At 41.6% G+C, this 25633-nt stretch overlaps 1 protein-coding gene across 3 annotated transcripts in view; it reads left to right on the top strand.

Annotated features, from left to right (window-relative positions):
• The first annotated feature begins 10691 nt into the window (after positions 1-10691).
• robo4 (roundabout, axon guidance receptor, homolog 4 (Drosophila)) overlaps positions 10692-25633 on the top strand; it is a 124990-nt gene continuing 110048 nt past the window's right edge. Inside the window, exon 1 of one of the 3 annotated variants that reach the window (XM_048615601.1) lies at positions 10692-10751. In XM_048615601.1, the coding sequence (XP_048471558.1) occupies positions 10727-10751 (25 nt within the window). In that variant the 5' untranslated portion in view covers positions 10692-10726. The other 2 variants (XM_048615599.1, XM_048615600.1) reach the window with 2 other exon arrangements.

Raw genomic sequence — 25633 nt, 5'->3', positions numbered from 1 at the left:
ACGAAGAAGATTGATGAAGGCAGAGCAGTGGATGTTGTCTATATGGACTTCAGTAAGGCATTTGATTAGGTTCTGCATGGTAGACTGATTAGCAAGGTTAGATCACATAGAATATAGGGAGAACAAACTGTTTGGATATAAAATTGGCTTGAAAGTTGGAGAGAGAAGGTGGTGCTGGAGGATTGCTTTTTGGACTGGAGGCCTGTGACCTGTGGTGTGGCACAACAATTGGCGCTGGATCCACTGCTTTTTGTCATTTATGTAAATGATTTGGATGCAAACTAGGAGGTACAGTTAGTAAGTTTGCAGATGACACCAAAATTGGAGGTGTAGTGGACAGCGAAGAAGGTCATCTCAGTGTACAAAAGTACCTTGATCAGATGGGCCAATGGAGTGGCAGATGGATTTTAATTTAGATAAATGTGAGGTGCTGCATTTTGGAAAGGCATATCAGGACAGGACTTGTACACTTAATGGTAAAGGTAGGGGGGGGTAGTGGTGCCAAGCAAAGAGACCTTGGGGTGCAGGTTCATTGTTCCTTGAAAGCGGAGTCACAGGTAGACAGGATGGTGAAGAAGGTCTTTGATACGATTGCCTTTATTGGTTAGTGTATTGAATATAGGAGTAGGGAGGTCATCTTGCAGCTGTACAGGACATTGGTTAGGCCATTTTTGGGATACTGCATTCAATTCTGGTCTCCCTGCTATAGGGAGGATGTTGTGAAACTTGGAAGGGTTCAGATAGGATTTACATGGATTTTGCCAGGGTTTGAGCAGAGGGAGAGGCTGAATAGGCTGGGGCTATTTTCCCTGGAGCGTTGGAGGCTGTGGGGTGACCTTATAGAAGTATATAAAATCATGAAGAGCATGGATAGGGTGAATAGTCAAGGTCTTTTTCCCAAGGTGGGGGAGTCTAAAACTAGACGGCGTAGGTTAGAGGTTTGAGGGGAAAGCTTTAAAAAGGACCTAAAGGGCAACCTTTTCATGCAGAAGGTGGTGCACTTATGGAATGAGCTGCAGAGGAAGTGGTGGGGGCTGGTACAATTACAACATTTAAAATGGGTATATGAATAGGCAGGATTAGAGGGATTTGGGCCAAATGCTGGCAAGTGGGACTAGATTAATTTAGAAAATCTGGTCGGCATGGACGAGTTGGACCGAAGGCTCTGTTTCTGTTCTGTATGACTCAATGTGCCTATGACTCTATGACATTTCATTGATTCAGCCTAGTCCAATTTAGTTTTGTTACTGGCTGAATCTTCCCATTTTGTGGCTGTGCCAATTTCAGCGAGTTTCATGGAGGGTTTCTCTCTGTGAGCCCTGCCCACTTCTCTCACACAGTTTTCCACAGGTCACCTCATTAATTATGCATCTGGCCTCCACAGCAACTCTCCCACACAATCATAGGCTCAGCAGGGGTGGAAATCCTTGCTGTTACAGCAATATTCTGGCATTCATGTCACATATGCCATATTTAAACCCCAACTGCACACCATCTCAAATGCTGCAACCTGGGAACTATTCTTTGTGGTGTATTCCTTGTCTTCAATCTGAAAGGGGAGATCACTGATAAAGGGAGGTTGGCACTCTGGTTCATGGACAAGGGCCTGGGTATCCTGCTGGATGGAGTGGTGCAGCCGAGAGCCATTCTTTTCCCTTAGGACCACCAATGGAGATCAAAGCCCCAGAAGCTGCCAGCCAATTTGGAGATAGCCAAAAAAGTCATTGTAGCATCCATTATCAAAAGAAATATACACAAATGGAGCAAGAAAGTCAATGATCTGCTGCACTGTGCAAGTGTTAAGTGCTACTCTCAGTATAACTCTACCACCAGACACGCCTCCCACCAATGTTCATGGTCTAACACTCTCTCTACTGAATGCAGCATCTACCTTGAATGGTTCATACCCATCCTATCTCCCAAACTATTAACTCTTCCTGCTGTCTGCACTTAGTCACTCACTGAAGATGCCTCACCACCTCTCCAGTGCCTGCACTGCCCGTAGCAGTTCTCCCATAGTCATCACAGGAAATTTTGAACCATTCCTTTTGATTAAGGGTGATTCACCTAAGACTTTCAAAGGTAGCCAAACGTTTGAAACTTATTCAATATATTTGCCATGTAAGCTGCTGGCATCTGCTGTAGATGTGACATTGACATAGCATGATGCCATATGGCAACAAGTCTACCCTTTTGACTGTTCGCTGCTGGCAACTATGACTAGCTTCTTGGCTTTCTATCTGTGCTAAAAGGCAAGGCAGAGTAGAGATTTTGTCAGAGCCCAAGTTAACGCAAAGTGAGTGAGCACTCCAAAAGCAAACAAAGAGAATTGAGGTGCATCCTGTTCAATGTATGAGATGGATGTGTGTCCCTGAACCCAGGGAGACCTGGCAAGAGCATTGGCATGTAACATGTCAGTAAGCTGTAAGGTGCAGTGCAGAATGCAGTGCTGAGGTGTGTAACAACTTAGTCTGAGATTTGCCATGATGATGTGATGAGTGTTTTACCAATGCCAATCTCCACGGACAAAGAGTGGAGGTGGTCGCTACCCATGGAGTGTGCTAAGGGATGCCAGGGAAGTATGGTCTACGTGGAGGTCTGGAGAAGGCTCTGGAAAGCTGCAGAAAGCTCTGGGAAGCAATCAGACTTTCAAGTTGGGAATTGTCGCCATCTAGTTTTCCACTGGCACCCAGGAGAATAGCAACCTTCATAGAAACAAGGCAAGGTGAACTAGTAGTGAGTTGCAAATACATGTAAATAGTATCCTCTTTTCTTACCAGTGACATTCTAATCTAGTAATTGAAAGTCTAAGGAAAACACCTCTTTTTTCTCAACGTGAGGAATCTAATTTTTTGAATCTTGCCGTATTTTCCAAAATTTCCCACCATGGTGTTCAGATGTTGCAAAGATTTCACCAGTTTTCTTCAGCATTTTGCCCTTTAATTTGTGGTCACTGTTCAAACTATTACTTCACTTTATGAATGTTAATTTATTCAACTTAAAGTTGCTTCACAGAAAATGTAAAGTGTTTGGTGGTGTGGCTAATTCTGACAGATAGATTAATGGAATGTTACAGTCCAGAAGGAGGCCATTCGATCCATTGTGTCTGAACCAGCTCCCAAAAGAGCTACCTAGCTCACCCCCTTCTCTGGTCCTAACTTCATAGCCCTCTAAATTAATCACTTTTAAATATTATCTAGCACTCTTTTGAAACCTTCTATGGAATCTGCCTCCACCACTCTCCCAGGCAGCATATTCCAAATTCTAATAACTTTCCAAGTAAAGAAGTTTCTCCTCATCTCATTCCCAGCACTCTTGCTGACAGTCTTGAATTATGACCCGTAGTTACTCACATACCAACTAGTGGAAACAGAATATTCTTCATTACCCTGTCAAAATTGTTCATAATTTTGAACACCTCAATAACACCATCTCTTAATCTTCTCTGCTTCAAGGAGAATAAGCCCAATTTCTCTATTCTTTCCTTGTATCTAAAATCCCTTACTCCTGGTATCATTCTGGTAAATCTCCTTTGATCTCTCTCCAAGGCTTTAACATCCTTCCTTAAATAAGGTGCTCAGAACTGAACACAATACTCTAAATGTATCCTGACCAATGATTTGTAAAGGTATAGTATCACTTCTTTGTTTTTATATTCTATGCCTCTGTTTATAAATCCAAGGATCCTATAAGCCTTCTTAACAACTGTTTCAACTTATGTGACCACCCTTCAGAGAATCATGCACACGAACCCTGGGGTCTCTCTGCTCCTGTACTTCCCTCAAAGTTGTACCATTGAACCTGCATGGTGTTTCTCCTATCAAAATGCATTACCTCACATTTCTCTGCATTGAAATTCTTCTGCCAAATGTCTGCCCATTTGGCCAACTTTTCAATGTTCCTCAGAAGTCGTTAAATATTAACCTCAAAATTCACTGTTCTCCATAGCTTAGTATCATCTGTAAATTTAGAGATTTTGCTGTCAACACCTATCTCCAAATCACTTAAATAAATCAGAAAATAATAGATCGCAACACTGATCCCTGGGGAACACCACTTTCAATTCATCTCCAGTCTGAGAAATGCTCATCTATACCTACCCTCTGTTTCCTATATTTTAGCCAACTTTTAATCTATGCTACCAAGTACCCATCAATCCCAAACATTTCTAATTTGCTAACCAACCTGTCATGTTGATAAATATCAACCCATTCCATGCTATTTATTTTCATTTGTTCGAGAAATATTCAGATCATCTGACATCTCCGATCTCAGGCACAGAGGCAACATGGAGGGGTTTCAAAGGTGGTCTTTCTTTACCTGTTCTGGCTTTAAAATTCAAAAGACATTAATATTTCAAACACAGTTCCTCCAATATTCATAGCAGTTTAAGAACACAATCTACCTATACTGGCTGATCACTTCCTTCAACATAGTTTTAACAATTCTACTTATTTTTAAATCATATTTCTTTCATAAACAAATTCACAAATCATAATTTATTATCTCTAACAATTACTCTCCATCTCAAAATAACTTACATCAAAGTATTTTCACAGTGGTGTAAAAATTAGTTTCATTTTAAGCTGATACATATAAAAGAACCTTTCCATTCAGCGTTAAGAGATGGGCTATTCCTTCCTAGTGAAAAAAAGAAAATGTATGAGAACTCATTTAACACAATAGTAGCTTTAAACAAGCTAATTTGTGATTTTCTAATAAATCTTCTTTTAAAATGTTTAAACTGTACCTTTGAAGTTCTCCGAAGTTACCTTTACCTTTACCTTTCCAAACAAAAGCTACTGCTCATTTAAGCAGCACCTTGCCACAAATTACAATCAAAATAAATCAATACTTCATGACTTAAAACCTGGAATCACATGACCAGACACTTTGTATTAAAGCATAAAAGTTTCTTAAATCTCTCATTTATTTGGGGACACAATCTTAAATTAAATTGGTCAAGGTACTTCAATCAATAAAGCCTAATTACTCACATTAGCCTTAAAATATTGGCTCCTTGTTATGAATTGATTAGCTCTCTGCAGCAAATAAAGGTTATCAAGTTAGTTTAATAAACTGGATGTCTGTAGTATCATACGTAAAGAAACATCACCCTTGATTTTGATAATTTGATCAGCCACCCAGTCTGTTAATTTAAATTCTCAAATCTAAAATTAAGAAGTCTCAATATCAGAAGAACAACTCTTTCAATCTACAAATGAGAAAAGACAACACTTAATTCACATAAATCAGTATATGTTCATCAAGGAAGCTCAAACCAACATCCTTATAGTAATGTTATAGCCACGACAAGACTACAAAAGGTTAAAACACTGATAGTGTAGAACACCAAAATAACTCAGAAGATATTTAAAAAAAAGTAAATTAAAGTACATGCAACACAAAAGAAAATTTGTCGGTATTTTACCTCATTCCTACTTTCACACAACAGCTTCAATCTCTGATATTTACTCTGGGCTTTTACATTTCTTTCTCTTCTTAAATCTTTACAAAGGAATTTAGAGTCATACGGTCATAAAGCATAGAAGCATACCCTTCATTACAATTCATCTGCACCGACTAGATATCCTAAATTGTTCTAGTCCTATTTGCCTGCATTTGGCCCATATCCCTCTAAACCCTTCCTATTCATATACCCATTCAGATGCCTTTTAAATGTTGTAATTGTACCAGCCTCCACCACTTCCTCTGGCAGCTCATTCTATACATGCACTACCCTCTGTGTAAAAAAATTGCCCCCCAGGTTCCTTTTAAATCTTTCTCCTCTCACCTTAAACGTATGCTCTCTAGTTTAGGATTCTCATATCTTGGGAAAAAGACTTTGGCTATTCACCCTTTCCATGCCCCCCATGATTTTATAAACCTCTATAAGGTCACCCCTCAGCCTCCTACGCTTCAGGGAAAATAGCCCCAGCCCATTCAGCCTCTCCCTATAGCTCAAACCCTCCAATCCCGGCAACATCCTTGTGAATCTTTTCTGAAACCTTTCAAGTTTAATAATGTCATTCCTATAGCAGAGAGACCAGATTTGGTTGCAGTATTCCAAAAGTGGCCTCACTAAGGTCCTGTACAGCTGTATCATGACTTCCCAACTCCTTTACTCAATTTACTGATAATAAAGGCAAGCATACCAAATGCCTTCTTCACTATCGCGTCCACCTGTGACTCCACTTTCAAGGAACCTTGCACCTGCAACCCTAGGTCTCTTTGTTTGGCAACACTCCCCAGGACCCTACCATTAACTGTATAACTCCTGCCCTGGTTTCCCTTACCAAACTGCAACACCTCACAGTTATCTAAATTAAATTCCATCTATCCCTCCTTGGCTCATCACCCCATCTGATCAAGGTCATGTTGTACTCTGAGATAACCTTTCTCATTGTCCACTATACCACCAATTTTGGTGTCATCTGCAAACTTACTAACCATACCTCCTATATACACATCTAAATCATTTACATAAATGACAAAAAGCAGTGGACCCAGCAGCAATCCTTGTAGCACACTTCTGCTCACAAACTTCCAGTCCTAAAAACAGCCCTCTACCACCACCCTCTGTCTCCTACCTTCAAGCAAATGTTGTATCCAGTTGGCTAGCACCCCCCTGGTTTCCATGTGTCGTATCTTGCTAACCAGTCTAGAATGTGGAACCCTGTTGAATGCCTTGCTGAAGTCCATATAGGCAATGTCTACCACTGTGTCTTCATCAGTTTTCTTTATCATCTCCTCAAACAACTCAATCAGGTTAGTGAGATGCAATTTCCCACACACAAAGCCATCTTGACTGCCCCTAATTATTCCTTGCCTTTCCAAATGCCTGTAAACCCTATTTTTCAGAATTTCCTCCAATAGCTTACCCCCCAACTGATGTCAGGCTCACCTGTCTATAGTTCCCTGGCTCTTCCTTACCACCCTTCTTAAATAGTGGCACCACATTAGCCACTCTCCCCATCTTCTGGTACCTCACCCATGGCTGTCGATGGTACAAATGTCTCAGCAAGGGCCTCAGCAATCTCTTCCCTAGCTTCCCACAAAGTTTTGGGATACACTTGATCAGGTCCTGGGGGTGTATCTAATTTAATGTGTTCTAAGACCTCCTGCATCTCCTCTCCTGTAATATGGGCATTTTTCATGACAACACTATTTATTTCCCCAAGTTCCCTAGCTTTCATGTCCTTCACAGTAGATACCGATGTGAAATGTTCATTTAGTATCTCACCCATATCCTATGGTTCCACATCTTGAGTGCCTCATTGATCTTTAAGGGGCCCTAGTATCTCCCTGGTTATTCTTTTGCCTTTAATGCAAATGTAAATTCTCTTTGGCTTCTTTTTAACTCTATTTGTCAAAGCTATCGCACGTCTCCTTTTAGCACTCTTTATTTTCCTCTTACATACACTCCTATTGCCCTTACACTCCTCTTGGTATTTACCTGATCCCAGCTGTCAATACATGACATAGGCCTCCTTCGTTTTCTTGACCAGAGCCTCAAGTTCTCTAGTCAACCAGTATTCCCTCCACCTACCAGCTTTGCCCTTCACCCTAACAGGAACATGCTGTCTCTGACCTCTCATTATGCGATTTTTGAAGGTCTCCCATTTTCTGGTTATCCCTTTACCTGCAAACAGTTTCCCAAATCAACTTTTGAAAGATCCTGCCTAATACCATCAAAATTGGCCTTACTTCAATTTAGAACTTTAACTTTTAGATCCTCTTCCTTAACTATTTTAAAACTAATAGAAATATGATCACTTGCCCCAAAGTGCTCCCCCACACCTCAGTCATTTCTAACAAACTGCTTTATTGTCTTTGCTGCAGAAGGGTTAATTGTCTTGCTTCACTCCCAGTTTAGTGAAATACTCACTTTTACAGAAACTTTATTTCCTCCTGAACAAGCTGCCGCTACTTATTAGTGATTAATCTCATGTACTTGTTTTCAAATTTCTTCCTCCCATACTTTTATATCCAATGGCTTCTGTTATTTTCTCTTTTAAAATCCTTACTAGGCAAATGTGATTGAGATATTTTAAACCTTGACCTAGTTATCTATCAACTTCAACTTGGCTCCCCAGTGGTTTTAAAAATAATCAGTAGACTTTGAACTGGTCATTTTTGATCTTTGAACCAATTTCGTTTCATTCTGAGCAAGTTCTCTTTTAGGATTGAACTGGTTCTCTTGGCCTTGTTCCCAGTGCAATGAATATGCCACCATTGTTGAATAGATAGATATAATGGTGCAAATACAATAAGCAAAATCCTTTGCCAGACAACGCTGCAGACAGCATAGATGTTGAAAGATGAATTTTATCACTTGAGACTGACATTATAGTGATTATTCAAAAAGGTCAATCCAGGCTAATGGATGGAGAGGACAAACTGCTCAGAAAACCGTTCTGAGACTGGAAATGTCTACTTTGTTGCTTTGGCAAACCTGACTCAGGTACAATAACATCTCCTCAAAAGGGTTTCAATATCTCCAGGCACCAAATTAGGGCTGCCTTCAGCAACATCGTTCCTTATAATCACCAGCCATATAGTGGACATGAGGCAAATCCAGTTGCTCTTCATGGGGTAGCTTCATACTTTTGCTAATGGCTCAAGAGACTAATCCATGAAAGGCAGCATCTGCCAAAAGTATCACATATAAAGTGATTATCAGGTGTTAGTGTGGGTTGTTGTTTTCGGTGTTGGTGCCTTTTGTGAAGCTGTTATAGCCACTGGACAACATTGCTGTGGGTCTGGACTCACTTGTAGGCCAGACTACATGAGGATGGCAGATTTCCTTTCCAAAAGTAAACCTGATGGGTTTTCATGTGGTTGCAATTAGGCCAGCTTCCTTTAATTCCAAATTTTTATTTATTCAAATTTAACCATCTGTTATGGCGAGACTTGAACCTATGTCACCAGAGCAATTGCCTGGGGTTCTGGAATACTAGCCTGGTGAAATCACCACTATGTCACAGCCTCCCTGTTGAGGGCAGTATGGCGGCTCAGTGGTTAGAACTGCTGTATTACAGCATCAGGGACCTGGGTTTGATTCCACCCTCGGGTGCCTATCTGTATAGAATTTGCACAATCTCCCTATGTCTGTATGAGTTTCCCCCAGGGTGCTCCAGTTTCCTCACACAGTCCAAAGATGTGCAGGTTACGTGGATTGGCCACGCTAAATTGTCCATAGTGTCGGGGGATTGCAGAGTAGGTGGAGTAGCCATCAGAAATGCAGGGATACAGGATTTGGGTGAGGGAGATGGGGCAGGGTGGATGATCTTCAGAGCGATTTTGTGGCCTCGATGGGCCGAATTGCCTGCTTCCAGAGTGTAGGGATTCTATGATTATTGATTGGTTGGAATGTTGGCTCTGATTGGCCAAGCTTTTGACATGGCGAAAGCAACAGCGGGCGATAGGAGTTAGCAGTTAGGCTTCCCTAACTCCCAAGAAATTCAAAAAATGGCAAAAGAATTGAACATATTCCTTTTGTTTGCAAGGAACAGGCTTCTGAAATGAATGTATGTTGCTTCCAGCAAGTGAAAAGAGCCACATTACAAATTTATGATTGTCAGTGTAGCTATTAGCACACTCAAGATTGTCCAGTATGTCCAATCAGTTGGCCCACTGGAGTTAATTTGCCAACTAATCAGCATTTTTTTCTCTTATAAATTGTTGGGATCATTTAAAATTTGGAGTTCTTGTGTTTGTCCTGGTACATACAAGAAGGAAAAAGTTCAGGAGCGTGTTTTATTTCAGTAATATTCAGTGTTTAAATTGGTTACCAATGGGAAGATATCCTTCTTACAAATGTCTAGTGCAGAGTGCAACTAGGACATACCATATAACTGTCAAATGACTCCTGACATTGATGGGAAGTGACTGATCTCTCTCTACTGCGCTCCCTGTTCACATTTACCATTCCACCCCACATCCATGGATTTGCTGAGCTGGTGCTCAAAATCTAAAGGTCAGAGCATTGAGGAGTGCGAACACATAGGGTGGGAGCTTCACATGGTATTAGGTACAACAACAACTTGCCCTTGCATGGCAATCTTGATGTAGTGAAAATGTCCCAGGGGACTTCACAGTTTGCCAGAGTCACCTCTTCAAGGCTTTGCAATGCGCTGATGCAGCCTAGTAATTCCCAGTGCAGTGTCTGTAATCTGAACTAATTATCTTTGGTTACATTTGTCAGATCTGAAAGTGCCTTTAGTTCACCGTCTATGGCAAAGCTACTTGTTTAGGTTAGAGACGGTATGCGCTCTTGAACAGCGGATGACCCTCTTGAGGAGCTATTTTCTTTAAGAGTAATAAGAACCTGTAATTACTTTGCACCTTATTCTCTACCGTCCTACTCTGCGTCACAAACAATATGGGATGCAGACATTGCTGGCTGGACAAGCATTTATTGCCCATCCCTAATTGCCCTCCAGAAGATGATGGTGAGCTGCCTTATTGAAGTGTTGCCATCAGTATGTTGCTGGGTAGGCAACTGTTCTTTTTCGCTGAACATAGAGATCTCCTTTAACCCACTTATTGAATTTGACCCTATTGCCAGGCAATACATTATACTGGCCCTCAGTACTGCCCTTCAGTGTTAGAATGGGTTACTTGCTGAACCCTCCCTCCTTGTTGAAACCGTATCTATAACAAAAGCTCACTGCTACTATTGACTTGTTATGAATACTGTCACCCGCAGGCATGTGAGAGTGAAATGAAAGGGGAGTGGGGAAATGAAGGTAAGAATCTGCGGATGCAGGGCTCAGCACTTCGGTCCATTCTAACCAAAGTGGAGGATGATGTGGGGGAGGCGAATACAAACGGCAGATCACAGAGCTGAGGTTCTCAGGCACTTCAAATAAACCATAGCCAAAGCAGGAAGCGGGATTTAAACAGAGTCGAGGCTGAGGAAAGGATGCAGGCAGGCTAGGGGCAGCACTGTAGTTTTTTGACAGGCTTGTGGCAAACGGTCAGAGGGAGTCGGTGCAAGTTTATTCTTCGCTGGATTTGTAGCTATAATTCTACTGAAGGTAGGACAAACGGTGGAACCTGCGTTTCTCGGATGCAAGAGCGGATGGAACTCAGGGCAACGCTTCACCTCAAGGTCCTATTGTTCTGGAAGCTTTTAATTTCCTTGGAAGGTGAGAGGAATGTTTGCAAACTTTGTTCTAACTTTTACCCTCTAAAGTGACATAGCTACTGCAATTTCAGACGCGTTTCGAAGTTAGATAAGCTCCTGGGAACTGCAGAATAAAGCTTTAAAAAAAACAAGCAACTCTTTTTGTTTGAAGTATTTTAGAAGTATTTAGATGTGCAATTGCGATACACACAAGGCTATGGGTCAAGTGCTGGAAAATTGGATTACAATAATTAGGAAGGAGATCTGAAAGAATTAAGAATTCTGGAGAAGGGTCACTCGACCCGAAAGGTTAACTCTGATTTCTCTCCACAGATGCTGCCAGACCTGCTGAGCTTTTCCAGCAATTTCTGTTTTTGTTCCTGATTTACAGCATCCGCAGTCCTTTCGGTTTTTATTTACAATAATTAGGTGCTTGTTCTTGACCGATGGGCCGAAGCACCTTTGTGCTGCAGATCTGTGTGACTCTATATATTCAGGTTACATAAGAAAAACATATTTTAAATCTATATATGCAAATATTATAATGCTTTCCCTTGCTATTTGTGTCAAATGATGCTCATTTAACGTTATAATGTTAACAATTTACAAAATGCATCTCATTCTATCTGGGGTCCACGTAAATTATTGTTGTATTTTAGAAATCCAACTCATGTTTATGGTACAGCGTTTTAGTTTTATACATAATTTTCATTTAAAAAAAGACATTCATCTTTAAAAATCTTCAGTTTGACGGGGAACTAGAATCATGAACTCATTTGGCGTCAGGATATGAATTTAAGAAACAATGTGAATTCATTTGTACAGAAATGAATCTGCCCTTTTAACATGATCAATCGGCTGTAGGTCCGTCTGTACCCCACCCACCCCCCGCCCCCACACCGCAAGCCTGCTTTTTAAAGGGATGATTCACTGGGTGAGATAAAAGTTGTACAGACGCACACACACAAACCTAGTTCGTGTCAACAAATCTCCGATTTCGTAAATATCGCTGTGAAGCTGCTGGAAAAGCGTCTTTTGTCTGTGTTTTTGATTCTAAGCTGCAAATCATTGTGATGAGGGTGGGATAGGTTAGAAGATATGCATTGTGCGCCTTTGATTCGTAACTACAATAGCGTCTAGCCAAAGAACTTTGTAAAAGGGCATGGCCGGTGTAACAGGTCCGCTTGAATTGGCTTCTGTTTCAAAATGATCATCCCGACACAACACATTCCAAACACACAAATACAGACGCAAACCGGAGCGCAAACAAACCTGTAATTAAGTCAATTTACATTTCAAAAAGAACATGTTATTTTGTTTGATTTCCTTTGCACTTTTTGAAACAAGTTACACGTTCAGTCAGAATTTAATTGCAACGCCTTCTTTAATCGCCCCCTCCATACTATTTGTTGGCAACCTTATGAATTCATATTTTCCTCTGATCTGTGTAAGGTGGAGTCCCATTACTATAGTGTTCTGTAGCTGGCTTGTTTCTAGTGGCACAGGGTCGAAATGCATAGGAAGGATTTGACGTCTCAGACCTCAGTGTGTGAAGGTCTCTCACTTGCTTTGGCAGTAGGTTGCAAGAATTTACCTCAGCACAATCTGCAAAGTGAAGAGACTGGCCAAGTAACCCCCACGCACCACGCCCCCCCCCCCCCCACACACACACACACACACACACACAGTCCTGGTGGAGAATGATCAGAGATGTTGAGCCTGTTCATCTTTTCATGAGTAACCATGACATTATATAGCACCCATTGAAGCACACTCCAAACCTTGATGCTAAGCTGAAAAACGCAACGTTAATATTAAGAACGAATCAGTCAGAGAAGTAGGTTTTAGGGATTGCATTACAGGAAGAGAGACATGGAGAGCTGTTTCGGAAGGAAATCCCAGACTGAATGGCTGGGGCAGTTGAAAATATAGCTGGCAATTGGAAGAATGAAAATTGGGGTGTACAAGAGGCCAGAATTAGAAGAATGCAGACGTCTCAAAGGAAGCAGAGTAATGGCACACTAATGGGCTGACTGGCCTCCTTCTATGTTGTAAATGACTCCAAATAGACATTTATCTGATTGGTATTGAGTTTACAATAGTGTCTGCACTTCTAAAGTATGTGACTCAAAATATTTCATTGGCATGTTGTCAAATGGAATTAGATTCAATAGTAGCTTTCAGAAGGGAACTATATAAATGAAAAGAAAGACATCCATGTTGCTGGAAAGACCAGCAGGGCCAGAATGGCCTCTTGCTGTGCTGTATCATGCCACATTTAGTACACCTCCCTATATAAGTCTCAGATTAACTCAGTGATATATGCAATAAATTCTGAAGCACAGTGTAAGCAAATGAAATAACCATTTTATACCAGGAACATGGTATCAGTACAACCAGGTAATTTGTTAGATCAGCCCAGGACATTGGAGGAACTCTCTACTCCTCTTTGAAGTGTGCCATAGGTCATTTCACAGCTATCAAGCAGAAATGTGGCATTAGCTTAATAACCTAACAGTGCATCAGCGAAATCTTGGTGTCCGTGTCTAGTTCATTGCATATAGGCCTTTTATTTGCATAATTTTCAATTGTGATCGGTAGTTTTAGATGAGATGCCAGTGGTTGGATTTATTAGAATTCGGGGATGCTGCTTAAATATCAGGGGTTTCCCATTGAAACTGGAAATGAGAACCTTTTGCTGTCAGGGGGTCATGAATCTGTTGAACTCTGTTCCACAGATAGTGGTGGACACACAGTCAATGAACATTTTTAAAGTGAAACTGGATAGATCTTTGGTGAACAAAAGGCTAAGGTCACAGTGGGATCAACCATGATCTTACTGAATGGCAGCACAGGCCTGATCTCTCCTGCACGTTTGATTGGTCCTACCATGTGCTGAGGTCAGGTGTTGTGTAAGATACAGCCTGGGCCTTATTTTCATGTTCATCCATTCAACTCACTGAACTTTTGGTTCACTCAGATAGTGATATGCACTTTCATGGGACACGTGGCAAGGATTCTTGGTGCAAAATCAAAGAAGGCAGGATCAAGTTAGAGGACACTCATTCTATTTCATTCAATGATATTGCTTGTAAAATCTAACATGCATTAACCTTCATGGTGATGATACACATGACAAGTCTTCATTCAAGGCCAGAGAATGATTCATTGTAGAAGCCAGATCTGTTGCTGCAAGGTTGGAGGGAAACATGGCCAGTGGAAAGCACAATTCCATACACACTACCATCTCAGTTGCAGTGGGGAGAGATTCAGATGATGAAGAGTCATCTAGACTCGAAGTGTTAGCTTGCTGTCTCTCATGGATGCTGCCTGAGCTGCTGTAATCTCCAGCATTTTTCGTTTTCAGTACAGATTGCATTGATAATAAGTTCTGGGTCTCTCCTTGACTGCAAGAGGACTTGTCTAAGCAGTTTAACAGAAGAACGGATGTGATGGACACCAATGGGAGAGGAAGGAGAGAGAAGGGACTGCAACTGCTTTGAAGAGGTTATTAATCATCCAGCTATGCAGGAAAACCTGAATTACTTTAGAAAGGATGTTTCTTAAACAGGAAATGGTTGAGATTCATATTAGAGATTTCTGTTGCAGCATCATTAGTTATCCAGTTGCTAATACTGTCCCAAGGGAGAGGGATGATAATATGCTGGTTTGAGAATTGCAGTTCATACTGGATTTTTATTCTTGCTAACATTGCGGAATGGTAAACGGTAATGAAATTTAGGAAACTTGATTAATTTTACACCATTCCCTCAGCACTGGAGCCAACTTTGGCTGCTACTGCAACTTGGACTGAGAACTCTGGGGTCTTTAACCTGATTACCTGGGTCTACGTTGTCCGGCGTGTTAACAACAAGATCACTTAATGATCATGATCTTGGTCCTGCTCGTTTAGATCAAGCAAACCGTTTAACTTACAGTGTAATTGCAGAGCAAGGAGTATTAAATATAGAGGTAGAAATCTTAGATTGATGATTAGAAATGAATATTTTTCTCATGGAGCTATGGAATGGCTGTCAGCAAGAATTAATTAATACCTAACTGGCATAACAAACAGCAAAGAGCTGACTAATTATCTGTTTGTTAAATGCTCCGAAGTATAAAGATAGACCCTGATGCTGAAATACTCTGGTAGATGATAATGAAGGGATGACGTGATGCAGCTGTTCAGAGGGGAGGGATGCAGGGATATGTGTGTATGTATGTGTTGTGGTGACTTTCTTCAAGTAGCATCACGGCGTAAGGAGAAACTGCAGAGCCTTAGCCTGGAAATTTTGTCTATAGAAGATTAGCCACGCTGAGAAAATCTTTGATTGTCCTTTGTGGACCATCGGTTGCGTCTAAATAATCTGAATGCAACATGATGCTAACTGCAATAAGCAGAAACCAATAGCCTAAAATGTAGGCCAATCCCATTAGTATTTCTAAGGAGGTTAAGTGCTATTATTAGGACTCATTAAGAAGGCCTCTACAATTACCAAACAATATGGAGTGTGACTGCTTGATGCTTTTCAGATGTGCTATGTGAGTCTCCTAAAATCTATCTTATGATTGCTTTTCCTGTTTGTGATCCAATGTTAACCACAAGTTCCAGAATTACTAACTGATTGTACCTTTCTCGCTTTGAGAGTAATTGTTATTTTAATGTTGTCTTGTGATTTCTGTCCTGTTTTGGAATACAGTGCTACGCACACGCTTGGGAAGCAATCTGTCTGTGGCACTAGTAAACAGTTATTACTGTACAAACTATGCAGAAGAACCAATCTGTACAGGCTGTGGGGAAGAACCAAGTTCAGACTAAAAAGCAACCACTAACTGTGTTTGGCTGATTAATGTGCTGCCATGTGTGGGACTTGGGTGTAATGGCAAGGAAGACCTCATTTTCAGTCTCAGGGTGGTACTGTGTTATCTGAGATCAGCCTGGATGGAAAGATGCTTGCCATGATTGTTATTGGGTGACTGAAGTAGTGACTCCCTACACAATCCAATATCCCCAGAGATAGTCAATGTCAGGAACTGACATTTGGGGGAGTGCTATAGGTTGTAAAAAAAAAGAGATTTGCATTCATATAGCACCTTTCAGGATGCACTTTACAGCCAATGAAGTATTCTTTATGAATCAAAGACCACTGTCATAATGTAGGAAACACAGTAGTCAATGTGTACAAAGCAAGCTGCTGTAAACAGCAAAATGGTAATGACCTGAGAATTTGCGTTTTGGCCTTGGCTGTGAGATGTCTATTGGCTTGGACATGAGGGAGAACTTCCCTGATCTTCTACAACATGGTACGGTCATTGGATGCTTTTTGTCCACCTAAGAGGGTAAATGATGCTATTGTTTAATCTGAGCGAAGACACCTCCAATAGTTTAGCACACCTTCAGTGCAACACTGAAAGGTTTGCCTACAGTTTGTCCTCAAGACCCTAGAGGGGGACTCAGAATCATAGAATCTTTACAGTGTGGAAGCAGGCCATTTGGCCCATAGAGTCCACACTGATTTTCCAAAGAGCATCCTGCCTCATCCCTGTAACCCTGCATTTCCAATGGCTAATGCACCTAGCCTGCACATCCCTGGAAACTATGGACAATTTAACACGGCCAATCCACATCTTTGGACTGTGGGAGGAAACTGGAGCACCTGAAGGAAACCCACACAGGCACGGGGAGAACGTGCAAACTCCGCGCAGACGGTCGCCTGAGGCTGGTCCCTGGCGCTGCGGGGCAGCAGTGCTAACCCATTGAGCCGCTGTACTTCCCCTCACTCACTTCCTGACCTTCTGATTCGGAGGCGATTCTGAGCCTCTGCTGACCCAGGTGAACCGTATCTGGCATGAATTGTCGGAGGAGTTGACAGAATAGAACATATAGAAAAATGGTATTGCTAGTTTAGGGAAGTGAAGTGCAAAATAGAGCACAGTCATTAAATCAAAAGATTATTTTAATGGTTCTTCCAAAAATGCTTTAATTTTCTGTTTTTCTGCTCCTCCCTTGAAAATTGTGCTTGTGTTTACAGCTGTCACTTTGTTCTGGCACAATTTTCGGAAATTCATGTATCAGCTGTGGGTCAAAAGTTAGACATATGTATCATTTTGCCAGGCACAGCCCTCAGTCAAGGAGCATGAAATGAGGAATCAGGCCTTAGTATTGCTTTCCAACATCCGACTGACCCTTTGATCCCATGAAAAGCAGGAGCTAAATTTACACTTTTGATGTTAAAGAAAAGCCAGCTTTAATGGTCTCAGGTTTTTGACACTATAGCTATTTGAGCTGTCTTGTGGGTTGAGTTGACCTATTTTTCTTGGATGCTGTACAGAAGCTATTAGGACAACATATATGTCTGTAAGCTCCTGGGCTCAAATAAGGGCAATTTTGTTAGGCTTACAGATATCAATTTTATTTTCAAATGAAAGTCTATCTGTTTATGGACACCAATATGGTAATGCAGACATGGCTACCTTGACACAGAACTGTCATGCTGCAGAAAAAGGCTGTTCAACCCATTATGTCTGCACCATTATCTACCCCATTAAAATCCCTTCAATTTGCCACAGGAGCTTTATGCAATACTGAGTCATCCCAAGTGGTGATTGGCAAGAAGGGGTCAACTGATAACTTCACACACCTCATAGTGCCAACCACTAAGGGAGCACAGATTGGGGAATTGTACTTTTGCATTTTCAGGAAGACCACTTTTTGATTGAGATTTACCACACCTTAAATAAAGTCAAAATGTAGCACAAGTTGGTGTGTGATCAAGTGTTACAGTCCAGGGAGTTGTCAGGTTTGGTTCCTGGTCCTCAGTGGGACTAACAATGCAGCATAGCATGGCAATTGCTGACTACAGGAAAGAAGTAAAAGTACAATCAGTTTTTAAAATCCTTTCACAGGATGACAAGCATTTATTGCCCATCCCTCCTTGCCCTTGAGAAGGCGGTGGTGAGCTGCCATCTTAAACCACTGCCATCCATGTGTTGCAGGTTCTTATGGAGGGAATTCCACGATTTTGACCCAGTGACAGTGAAGGAATGCCTATATAGTTCCCAAGGCAGGAAGGTGTGTGGCTAGGAGAGATATTTGCCAAATGTTGGTGTTCTCATGTATCCGCTGCCTGTGCCTCACTAGGTGGTAGAGGTCTCATGTTTGGAAAGTACTGTTGAAGGAACCTTAGTGAATTGCTGCACGGCACCTTATAGTTGATACATACTGAGGATGCTTGACTGATCACTACGCAAGTGGATGTGGGGTCCCATTGGTCTTTAGATATATTCTGATTTCTTAATGGATTACCAAGGAACTGAGTATCAATCAGCAGTAACAAAGCTGCAGACCGGGACTAGACACGTAAAAATGAATTGAGATTTTGATTCTTGACCTTAGGCCAGAAACACCTGGTGGAACACACGTGTGCATTGACATCTGATAAGACTTGACCAATGGGCAATCACAGTCTAGGCTTGCAAATCAGGAAGTGCCAATTTGGACAAAGCACCAGAAAGTAATGTTGTCACTTAGGTACAGGTGTCACAATTGGGTTATTTTCATTCTGCCATTTTCATTCATTGGGGCCTCCGCTACCCTCGATAACAATAGTTTGTATTTATATGGCATAGCAAAATATCTCAGGGCATATGATAAGAGGATTTTCAAACAAAATTTGGCAGAGTCAGGTATGAAGATATTTTGTAAGATGATCAAAAAGAGGGAGGTTTCACAAAAAATCTTATAAAAGGAAAGAGAGGTGCAGAGGATTAGGGAGGGGATTCCAGGATTTCAGGCTTTTATAGCTGAAGGCCGCAATCTGTGCTAAAGTCTGTGTGAAATTATTCACACACAGTGTGGGTCTGATGATTCTTGGAGGCCTTTTCTGTCGTATATAGCCAGCTTACACTAACTGTCATCTTGCTCCTTGATTCCTCCTCAGTCTCACTCACTAACAATAATTAAGAAATGCCAGTGAGTCACATGAGAAATTGATTTTTAAAAAAACTCACAACGTAAAGTAAGATTAATGATGCTTCATTATCTCTGCCTGTCTACATCTTCAAAATAAAACCACTGCAGTTCTAGATAACATTTCTTTGCTCATTGTGGGTAAATAGAGCTGGGACACAGAGCAGTCATGATCTCACTAAACAGGGGACAAAGCTCAACAGCCTTCTGTTGAACCACAGTCACTTTAGTCTCTTTGATCATCATTCAAAAACAAAGCTGGGAGAAAAAAGTAATAAAACACCCTATTTATAGAACAGAAAATATGTAACAATAAACAAATGGGCGTAGAGAGCGGAACAAAAGGAGCCGCTGTATGTGAGGGACTTGCCTATGGAAAGCACAAGGTTAATCCAAATAACATCCCTTAGTCTGAGCTGTGTTCTCTGATTACAGCCAGGATGGCTGGAGAAACTCCAGTCAATTTCAGTACCTTGGACTGGGAGGAAATGCTAGTCAAGATTCCTATTCCTGATTGTTTTCCTTTATCCATGCGGGTATAATCCATGTTGAGAAATTGCAACTGGCAGGAGGCTGTTTTTGCTTTCGCAATGGCAGTACTTGTGCAAGTAGAACTGAACAAACAGAGGTGCTGCATGTCCTTTTAGCAATGATGGTGTTCAAATCTCTCACTTTAACAAGTTGCAAACCTGAATTCAGTGATTTTGGTACATTCTGGACTGGCACCAGGAAAGGAAAATAACAATGGAAATAAGTGGGTTGTTGTGAACATCCAACTGCTCCATGCATTCATATCCATTAAGGAAGGGGAATTATCACGTCTGCCTTGTCTGTGCAGTGGTTCCCATAGGACAGTTGAGAAGGGGCAATGAATACTGCTTTAGCCAAGATAAAGAACAATAATTCACTTGTTGCTGGCACCAAGAGAATGTGACACACAAGAATGCTTCAGTACTGGCACTGGGTTAGAAAATCCATGGTTTAAGCAACAATGTTTTTTGCTCTGTTAACCTGTTGCAGACATTCTTTAAATATATTTTTGCCAGGAGCTTTCAATGAGAGATTTACCCATTATGTAGGAGCAAAGTTTGGAGTCAATGACGTACAGAATAAACATCTTGTGTAGCCTCCCATGCAAAGGCACCGATGACAATGTCTGAACACAAACACTCTTTCAGAGCCCTGCAAAATAAAGCAGAAATCCTGACAAATCTCGATCATTGTTATTTAAAATGAACTGGCTCTTTTGCCAGCCCACTGGCTCCAAGCTTACATTCTCTGATTTCCTGTCTGATTTTCACATTAACCTATATCCCCCTTCCTCCAATGAAGTGTCGGAATGTGGAAACAGCTTTCAGAGTCCTTGATAAACAGGGATGCGGAGCAATCGCCATTCTTGTTCCGGATGTCTGAGGCTGGTCTCAGAACTACAGGAAATTCCAAAAAAAGTCAGCACCTGATTAGTGAAGAGAATGAGACCTCGTTTAGCCAGATTTTTCATCTGCTAGAAGTTGCATTGATGGAATGGGAAAACCTGAGAAAGCCTGAGAAAGACTTAGTCTAGAAAATCAATGGTGCCAGGCCTGTGACTCACATGTGAGGTGGTGCCAAGGCTTTCAATAAGGCTTTTGTTTTGGGTAGGCGGTTCAGAGCCCACCATATCGGTAAATGTGTCCATGAAACTGGCATTAGCATCTTGGTAAATGCAAACAAAGATACCACCTACCTGTTTGAAGCTAGCTGTGCAAAACCAGATTTTCCCGCCATCAGCATGAGACCAGCTCCATTTAGGAAAATTCAGGCCTGCTTGCAGCCTAACCAGCAGTGATCCTTCTGAAGGATTTGAGGAAGCCGTTGCCGAAAATGTAAATGTGTGAAAATTACTTGCACAGCTGTGGAGTTTGGCGGGGCTGCTGCTGGCCTATTCCCTGCTGCCTGCTACCCCTCGACATCCCCTGCCTCCTGAGCACCGCCTCTCTAACTGTCCCCTTGCATTCTTCCCTTAAATCACAATTGCACCTCGAGACAATAAGGACTGCAGATGCAGGAAGCTAGAGTCTATGGGTGTGAGGCTGGAAAGGCACAGCAGGTCAGACCGCATCCGAGAAGCAGGTAAGTCAATGTTTCGCGCTGAAACCCTTTGTCAGCACTGAAGCTTTTCCAGCCTCACAATTGCACCTAGTTTGTAACAATAGGAAACTTAGAAATACTGCATATAAGTCATACAAATCCTTTTATATAAATCGTGAATAGCTGGGGCCCAAGCACCAATCTTTGTGGTACACCACCTTCTAGCTGGAAATAGACCCATTTATTCCCAGTCTGTTTCCAGTCTGTCACCAATTCTCAATCTACATCAATATATTACACCATTCCCACATGCTTTAATTTTCCCCACTAGCCTCTTACATGGGGCTTTATCAAAAGGCCCCTTGAAATCCAAGTTCACCACAAAAGATTTACCCATATTGATTCTACCTGTTACATCCTCAGAAAAACTCCAGAAGATTAACTAAGCGTGGTTTCCCTTTCATGAACCAATGCTCAATTTGTCTAATCCTGTTAATATTTTCCAAATGTTCTGTTATCATGTCTTTTATAACAGACTCTAGCATTTCCCCACTACTGATGTTAGGCTAACTGATCTGTATTTCTGTATCTTCTTCTTCCTTGCAGAATAGTAAGCATTTATAATTTGTTGTTTCTGTTTGGGACCGGTTCATTCAATTAGTGAGTGAGAGAGTGAACACCATCTGATTCTCCTTTCTGTAGGTGGTGTTATGATCGGAGCTGATGGTAATACTGAACGAGTCAGAACCAAAGTGAAATATGAGATAACAAGGTGTAGAGCTGGATGAACACAGCAGGCCAAGCAGCATCAGAGGAGCAGGAAGGCTGACGTTTCGGGCTAGACCCTTCCTCAGAAATATGGCTTGATAGACCATAAGTGTCACTTTTGATATTAGTTGGCCCTGGTAGGCAGTAACTGAACATATTCACATGGTTATCAATGTACTTTAATGAAAGAACAAAAAGGAAAGAAAAATTCAGAAACTAGTTTACACTATGCAAGAACTATTTGAAGCGGTCTTATAATAAGTATCAGAAATAAATATGCAACCATTTTATCTCAACAACAACCTCATTGATGCCCAAATCTCAGTGGCACCCTCTCTCCACTTTAAAGTTCCTTGTTCAGTTGAATACTTTGTTAATTGGAATTTTAAAGAATGAGAGGAAACCTTACTGAAACATGTAAGATTCTTAGGAGTTTGGATGAGGTAGATCCTGAGAGGTTCTTTCCCCTTGTTTGAGATTCCAAGACCAAATGGCATAGTTTTAGAGTGAGGGGTCACCTAATTAGGACAGAGATGAGAAAGATCTGTTTCTCTCAGAAGATAGTGGATCTATGGAATTCTTTTTACCACATAGGGCCGTGGAGGCTGGGTCGTTAAGTATATTCAAGGCTTAGAAAGACTGAAATGTAATTAAGTGAATCAAGGCTTTGCAAGAAAGGCGGGAAAGTGGAGTAGGGGATTATCAGGTCAGCCACAATCTCATTGAATGGCAATGCAGACTCAATGGGCCAAATGGCCTCCATCTGCTCCTATGTTTTATGATCTTATGGCAGTTTTCTACATAGAATCCCTTCGGTGTGGAAACAGGCTATTCAGCTGTTGAGTCCACACTGACCCTCTGAAGAGTATCTCTCTCAGACTCACTACTCACCCCCACACCCTATCCCTGTAAACCCACATTTACCATGGCTAACCCACCTAGCCTGCACATCCCTAGACACTACAGGGCAATTTAGCGTGGCCAATCCACCTGACCTGTGCATCTTTGGACTATGGGAGGAAACCGGAGCGCCTAGAGGAATCCCATGCAGACATGGGGAGAACGTGCAAACTCTACACACAAACAGTCGCCTGAGGGTGGAATTGAACCCGGGTCCCTGGCACTGGGTGGCAGCAGTGTTAATCACTGAGCTACCGTGCCACCCATTCTAGTTCTGGAGTTTTCTTCTAAGCAACTTGAGTATCTTTTCATGAGCTTGGATGTTTTGGAGAGTGCTAAACTGGTAGCACATTTTTGCTCTAACTCAACATAAACATAATGTCTGATCTCTTGCATTGTTTTGTCTTTCTGCGATACTGAACTCCAGTCACTGGGCACCTGCAGTGTTTGTTAGCTACCCTTATTCCCTAATGCACTGATCTGTTCACTTCAAGCTCTATTCCAAAGCTGTAACCCAATCGAAAATGCATGTATTAAACTTCAGACACCTCCAATTATCACTAACAGAATAAATCTGAAGAGAAACTAAAAACATCGTAGAAATATAAATCAAACTTAAAGCTGTGCGTCATTCTGTCAATTCTGCAATCCAAATTTATGAATTATAACAGTTTCATCACAGTGTTTCGTTACCCTTCTTTTGCAATAAGCTTGGCTGAATTGGTCCCACTCTTGCTTCTGAGTCAAAAACTAAAGGATGCAAGTCCCGCTCCCAAAACATGAGCCCCAAAATCTAGGCAAGTTCTCCAGCACAGTACTGCAGGAGTGCTGCTCTCTCAGGGGAGCAATATTTCAAGAAAAACTCAAGCTGAGTTTCCAGCTAACCTCTTGGGTTGATGTAAGGGATGTCAATACACCACAGCAAAGAAGAGACATGGAGATCCTTTGGTGCCCTGGCAATGTTTATTACTCATTCAATGTCTATAGCTGGTTGTCCTGAGGTCAGCTTACTCAGCTGTGCTTTTGTGAAGAAGGATGTGCCACTAGGTATTGCCATCTTATACCTGTGTAGGGTTTAGGAAGTTGCAGATTCTTTTGCACTACCACCCAGCACTTCCTGTGGTTGGTGATCTAAACAGGTCACCGTTCCAGATGGAATATTGAGAAGTCCCAACTGTGAAGACCTACAATGTACAGTTCTGGTGATTATATTGAACTCTCATGATTAACTCTACAATTTTAAAATCCCTTGCTGATAAATTATCCAGTGAGGGAGTCAACATTAATGTGACTTCCTTGTAAACTGATGCAGCTTAACAGTTTCATAATGTAGAAGCTCAGAATTATGTCTTAACATTTTCCCAGTGTAAAATAAACTTGCCCCTGGAGCAGATGTGTCAAGATTTTTGTTATTATATAAAGTACAAAGGACTCCGTTGCTGCATGACATTGCAGTGAGTCATACTGGAACTTGGCAGCATTGAGCATGATGTCCGGCCTTGGGCAGAAATGATCAGAATAACAAGATCTCAGCGTACGTGGTGTACAGTTTAGAAAGGTTTCCTGTTTTGGTAACTCTGGGAGGGAAAAAATGTGGATGTTTGTCATCCTTTTTGTCTGAGCGTGGCCTTGCTCGGGAAAATTTTTATTCAACAGCACAGTCCCTGCTCTCGTATGCGCGCTGGGCAACACATTGGTCATGTTCCAAAACCCTTACGTCCTTGCACTTCAGAACATCATCAGTGACCAACAGGCTAAAGTCGGCCCATGGTGAGTTTGAGACAATTACAGAATGAATTAAATTCAGTAAGAGCTGGATTTAAATTCCCAGTGACCCAGTGGAATTTGCTGTCCATCTACATAAGGGACGGCAGTCTTTCTGGTGGAACGCTTTCTGCTTTTGGCAACCAATTTCCATCTAGTCCTCCTCGATTAAATATAGAGGAAATTAACCCTTCACGTATCAGGTACTCCAAATAAGATGCAATACAGCTTAGGTACAAAAGAAGTAAGGGCTTTTGTGGTGCTTAATACAGGATGTGGAGGTGCTGGTATTGGACTGGGGTGGACAAAGGCAAAAGTCACATGACACCAGATTGTAGTCCAACAGGTTTATTTGAAATCACAAGCTTTTGGAGCGCTGATCTTTCATCAGGGCAGGTGACTTCACTTAATGAAGGAGTAGCACTCCGAAAGCTTGTGATTTCAAATAAACCTATTAGACTATAACCTGCTGTGGTGTAATTTCTGACTTAAGACAGGAGATCTGGGTTCAAGACCCACCTGCTCCTGAGGTGTGTGACAGCATCACCAAACACATTGTTTAGGAAACTATTTTAGGTGCGAATAAAAGCTTATTTTCACTGTTAACTCAAGCAGTCTCTTGCAGGATGGATGCAAGGTGCTGAATGCCAGAGGGTCAGGTGGGGTGGAGAAAAATGAAAACTAATTAATCAAAAATGTCATACAAAAGATATCTTATTGATGCCCGCAGAAAGGGGTGAAGATAAAATTGTTTGAGGTTCTCCAGGAAAAGACTTCACACAAAGCCCACACAGGCTGGAAGATTTGAGATGAGTTGGCTGGTTTCAGCTTACTCATTGGGTGGCAGATACTAGTGGTAAGGAGGGGTACTGTTATGGCTTCGTATGGGAGGGGATGCCCCTGTGTTAAAGAGTACAGTCCAGTACTCTTCTGTGATGTCCTTGAAATTGTGCAGCTCAGGACTGTGCGTGAGGATATCCATTTCCCTGAGGTACTGGACTGATTCTGGAGGCTTGAAAATGGAAGGCCAG

This window comes from Rhincodon typus, chromosome 32 (genome assembly GCF_021869965.1).
Source record: "Rhincodon typus isolate 14 chromosome 32, sRhiTyp1.1, whole genome shotgun sequence".
Classification (NCBI taxonomy): domain Eukaryota; kingdom Metazoa; phylum Chordata; class Chondrichthyes; order Orectolobiformes; family Rhincodontidae; genus Rhincodon; species Rhincodon typus.
This window is presented reverse-complemented; position numbering and strand designations above follow the sequence as displayed.